Consider the following 5,323-nt stretch of genomic DNA (forward strand, 5'->3'; position numbering starts at 1 on the left):
GTGGGCCAGATTTGGCTCATAGCTCAGAGAATGGAGATTTCACTTGCTTATGATAATGAATCTGATAAAAATAAAATTTTTATTTTATTGGCACATTCACTAAAAAGGAGAAGCTAGCTTACACTTTGAGTCTGGAAATGATTTTTTTCACTCACAGGAGAATCTACACAATTTTTCAGTTGTTCAGCTTAATTATGACAAGAGCATTTAAGTCATTGTGAGACAATTGGTTAATTGTGACAATGTTAGTGAATACATACAAGAAGTTTAAAACTTCAAGTGAACAATATAACTCTTCAGAGCTAACATTTTACAAAACGTAATTCCTGTAACAAACACATGATCTTAAGGTTAGAAATAACAGCCATCAAGTTGGAAGCTGCATATCACAGAAGAACCTGTGTTTATAGTCACAGGAACCGGTGAATATATAAAATAAACTTGAACACAATCTTTGTTCCTTTTGCTAATTCTTTCCCATTGAAGTCTTATTTCCACCAAATTTAGGTATTCCATATTCTGTCCTATTTCACTGACAGATTAAATCATTTAGCCCTGAAGTTTAAGTTTTGTGCCAATGAAATGTTGTCTATAGTTTCCTAGTTAATACTATTGTGATTTATTATAACCTCTATTTTTCTTTTATCTTTCAAAATGGCCATGGACGAATTAAGTATTTTAAATGGTTTTTTTAATGTTTATTTATTTTTGAGAGACAGAGAGAGACAGAGCACAACTGGCGGAGTGGCAGAGAGATAGGGAGACACAGAATCCAAAGCAGGTTTCAGGCTCTGAGCTGTCAGCACAGAGCCTGACGCAGGGCTCAAACTCTGAATGGCAAGATTATGACCTGAGCCAAAGTGAGACAGACGCCCAACCGACCAAGCCACCCAGCAGCCCCAGGAATTAAGTATTTTAAACTAGTAATAATTATATCCCACAAGTAGGGGTGTGATTATCATATTGGTATTTATCATCGGTCCCTCTAGAAGCAGTAGATGGGAGGAAACACAAAAACTGAAAAACCAAGTAAGACAATTTGGTAATAGATCAGTTTCACAATGTTGGTCAGCCAAGGTATATTGGCGAAAATAAAAATAGAAAAATAGGAAAAAAATGAAGATAAAAACATAAATAGTATAAATTTCAAAAACAGAGCCAACAGTGCTTAATAATTAATTAGAAGAAATAATTAGGATGAATAAATTATTCATAGTTTTCAACTATTTGTTACTGAAAAGATACTACACATTAATAGAAATAAGTACATTGCATGAAAAATAATAGGGAATTCATGGCAGAAAGTGGCAAATGGAATGGAAAGAAGTGGTCTCAGGAAATATTTCTCCTTCTTCTCCTCAGTGCTGACATTTACATAGAATCTCAATGCAGGGCAGAGTAGCAGCATCACGTGTCTACAACTTTCAATTCTCAAACCAGCCCACGTGATCCATGTTGTCACTCCCAATTTCCAATTTTTACAATTTGATGATTAATAGAAGCAATTATTAATTTGGATATAGTTTTTAATCCTTTCGCCTGAGCTCCATTTACCCTCTCTTTAAATGGGGACAATAGTGGTCCTGATCTCAGACCTGTTTTAACCTTTATGCATAATAATACTTGCAAAGTACTGAGCAAGTACTTGGTGCATAATGTAGAGCTAGACTTTTTTCATCATAACACAACCTGAGTTATTTTTCTTCTTATTAGAAAGGAAAATGAAAAGAATTCTCTGACATATTAAAGGGTGCATAGAAAGGTGAATCTAGGTAAATGTAATAGGTGGGGCGGAAGGTGTGGATATTGATTTTCATGGGATCAGACCCAATTAGAAGGAAAAAACTGGGGCACCTAGGTGGCTCAGTTGGTTAATCGTCCAACTTCGGCTCAGGTCATGATCTGGCAGTTCATGAGTTTGAGCCCTGTGTTGGGTTCTGTGCTGACAGCTCAGAGTCTGGAGCCTGCTTCAGATTCTGTCTCCCTCTCTCTCTGCCCCTCCCCCACTCATGTGCCCCTCCCCCACTCATGTCTCTCTCTCTCTCCCTCTCCCTCTCCCTCTCTCAAAAATAAAATAAAAACATTTTTTAAAAAAGTAGGAAAAGACTGGACCAACACAATCCAGAGAGTGAACACCTCATAATGTATTTTCCCTCCTCCAGTAGGATTATAGCACGTCTTTGAAAGCAACTGCACAGTACATTATTTTTAAAAATTAGACACAGTATGAGCAAATCCCAATCTAAATGAGATATCATTATACCTCCAAAGCAGTTTTTGAGGCCTCTGTTAAAGCCACGTCATGGGAATTTCTGTAAAATTGGTACCACCATATCAGAACTCATTGCACTCTCAAAGGAACATCAAGGCAAAACATGTGGCACTGCCTTAGATGTAGCACTGCCCACACTCAACAAGCCCAGTCACTGTAGGTATTTCACCCATGCCCCAGAGCACCCCACAGAACACACCCTGTAACAGAACAGTTTCTAATGGTTGGGCACATCCAAGAATCCCACAGCTCCACCATGTTACAGGTTACATCCATGGCACAGGGCCAGTTACAACACAGACTCAACCACAAGGCACACCAGGTAGAGTCCATTGTTAGAGTAAATAAGCCTGATGCCAGCTTCAACACATTAGCTTCCATCACTATATAAGGGAAACTAGCTAAAGCACTAATATAACTTAACCTGTTCCCAAATGCAGGCCAGTATCTGGCCTTGGTACTGCTCTAACTGTAAAAAAAGATAGACATATTGTCACTATCCAGGCAGCATGAAGGATTATCCATTAATACGATGCATCATGAAGAAGGCAGAAAAGAAGATCAAAAATCACAAAAGGCTCTTCAAAATATCTGGGAACAACCAGTGTTAAACTGTTTAGGAATGAGAATGTGATTTAATCTACTGAATGATAAGACTTTGTAGTTCTAGGAGGGGTATTACTTTGCTTGAATCACATAATAGTCTCCCAATATGTCAAAATTTCTTAATCCATTCCTTAGCTCAGATCTAAGCACCAGCTATCCAGTCCCTCTATTTTGCAAGTATCATTCCCCTGAACCATCCATCTCATTCCCAGTCCTGTGATACTACACACATACACACACACACACACACACACACACACACACACACACACACCATCTTGTTTATGCTTTACATCCTTGTTTATGATTAACAGACAAAACTGATAATAAATATTTGCATATGCAGATTCTTCCTTACACATGGAAGGGAAGAAACATTCAGGACTGCTGTATTTGGAAATTTTTTACATGGTTTTCTATGTAGATGAGGCAAATACTTTGAAGTAAGAGTGCCTTTTTAACTGTGCCTCACATTGCCTCTTTAGGCCTCCTCTGCTGTATTATGGAATTAAAGAATGGATTTTCTGTTTCTCCAGAAAGTAGGCAACATGCTATGAAAGAGGTTAGGGTCTCTCCCTGGAAGCGAGAAAACTCCTGCAAGAAATGAGTCTATAACCAACTCCCACCAATATGCTGCATTCCAACAATACACAGTTTCACCCCTCTTCCTTCCTTCTGGTGGGGATTCCAGGACTAGAAGATGTGCACATCTGGATTGGCTTCCCCTTCTTTGCAGTGTATCTGACAGCCCTCCTAGGGAACATTACTATCCTGTTTGTGATCCAGACTGAACACAGCCTCCACCAACCCATGTTTTACTTCCTGGCCATGTTGGCCTGCACTGATCTTGGCCTGTCTACAGCCACCATCCCCAAGATGCTAGGAATTTTCTGGTTCAATCTCACGGAGATTGGGTTTGGTGCTTGCATCACACAGATGTATACTATCCATATATGTACTGGCCTGGAGTCTGTGGTGCTGACAGTCATGGCCATAGATAGATACATTGCCATCTGTAACCCCCTGAGATATAGTATGATCCTCACCAATAAGGTGATAGCTATCCTGAGCATAGTCATAATAGTCAGGACTTTGGTGTTTGTGACTCCATTCATATTTCTCATCCTAAGATTGCCTTTCTGTGGTGTCCGGGTTATTCTTCACACCTACTGTGAACACATGGGTTTGGCAAAGTTGGCTTGTGCCAATATTAGGATCAATGTTGTCTATGGCTTGATTGCTTTCTCAGTGGGATACATCGACCTTTCTGTGATTGGATTCTCCTATGTTCAAATCCTCCGAGCAGTCTTCCATCTACCTTCCTGGGATGCCAGGCTCAAGGCACTCGGCACATGTGGCCCCCATGTCTGTGTCATGGTAGCTTTCTACCTACCAGCCCTCTTCTCCTTCATGACACATCGCTTTGGCCACAACATCCCTCATTACATCCACATTCTTCTGGCCAATCTGTATGTGGTTGTTCCCCCCGCTCTTAACCCTGTTATCTATGGGGTCAGGACAAAACAGATAAGAGAGCGTGTACTAAGGATGCTTAACCCTAAAGTCTATTGACATTTAGCCCTATGAGGATTTTTTATGATGGGTTAGGGAAATAATAATAAGTTCAAAGCAGAAGTAAACATAGGGAATATTTTGTAAAACTCCAGCACTCCCACACAGGATAATCACAATGTATTTCCCCCATTCCTCCCAATTTGTAAAGCCACTGGAAGGAATATCTCAGAAATTCTAAAACTATCTCTTTATTTTGCCGCAAGAAAAATACAAACAAAACAAAACCACTCACATTTAAACCCCACAGATATTACAAAATTCCTAAAGAGAGAATAAGATTTGCAAAAAGGTATGGCCCCAGTAACTGCCTTGAATAATTTCCCTCCACATTGAACTTCTCTTCATTCACATGTCAGAAGGTGAAGCTCATGTCTTAAAATGATGTGGGATTTCATCAATATCAAGTAGGATATAGTTGCAAAAGAAATTAACTTAGAGTCATAAGAGCCAGGTTTAAATTCAGGCTCTGCCCTTGACTGAAAGATTTACCTGAGAACCACACTTAAAGCTCTTTGAACTTCAGTATACATGCCAATAAAATGCTATAAAGCAATATTAATCTGGCACTGTGAACTCAAAAAAAGTGTTGAAAAAATCTTTGAAGTTTGTAAAACATGAAAAGATTTGGAAATAGTAAAAAAAATGTATTTGTAGTGTGGTTGTTACTTCTAGCATATGTAGATTTAGCTTACTAAACCCAATTCTAGTATATAGTCACTGGTATGAGGTGAGGGGTCCGTTCTGGGTTACCTCAGTGCTTGGGGCTCTTAATGACCCTCATCCCTTACCTTGGTCAGAGGGTCTGTCTGTCAGGAGACTAGAAAGCCCAAAGAATTATGAGGGCCCTATCTAGAACCCTCTTACCTTGTT

At 39.4% G+C, this 5,323-nt stretch overlaps 1 protein-coding gene across 1 annotated transcript; it reads left to right on the forward strand.

The window, feature by feature from the left end:
* The first annotated feature begins 3,508 nt into the window (after positions 1–3,508).
* On the forward strand, positions 3,509–4,450 carry LOC125176940 (olfactory receptor 52E5). Its single transcript, XM_047878877.1, has one exon. It carries the CDS (start codon positions 3,509–3,511, stop codon positions 4,448–4,450), a length of 942 nt encoding a protein of 313 aa, XP_047734833.1.
* The last annotated feature ends 873 nt before the right edge of the window (positions 4,451–5,323 follow it).

This window comes from Prionailurus viverrinus, chromosome D1 (genome assembly GCF_022837055.1).
Source record: "Prionailurus viverrinus isolate Anna chromosome D1, UM_Priviv_1.0, whole genome shotgun sequence".
Lineage (NCBI taxonomy): Eukaryota > Metazoa > Chordata > Mammalia > Carnivora > Felidae > Prionailurus > Prionailurus viverrinus.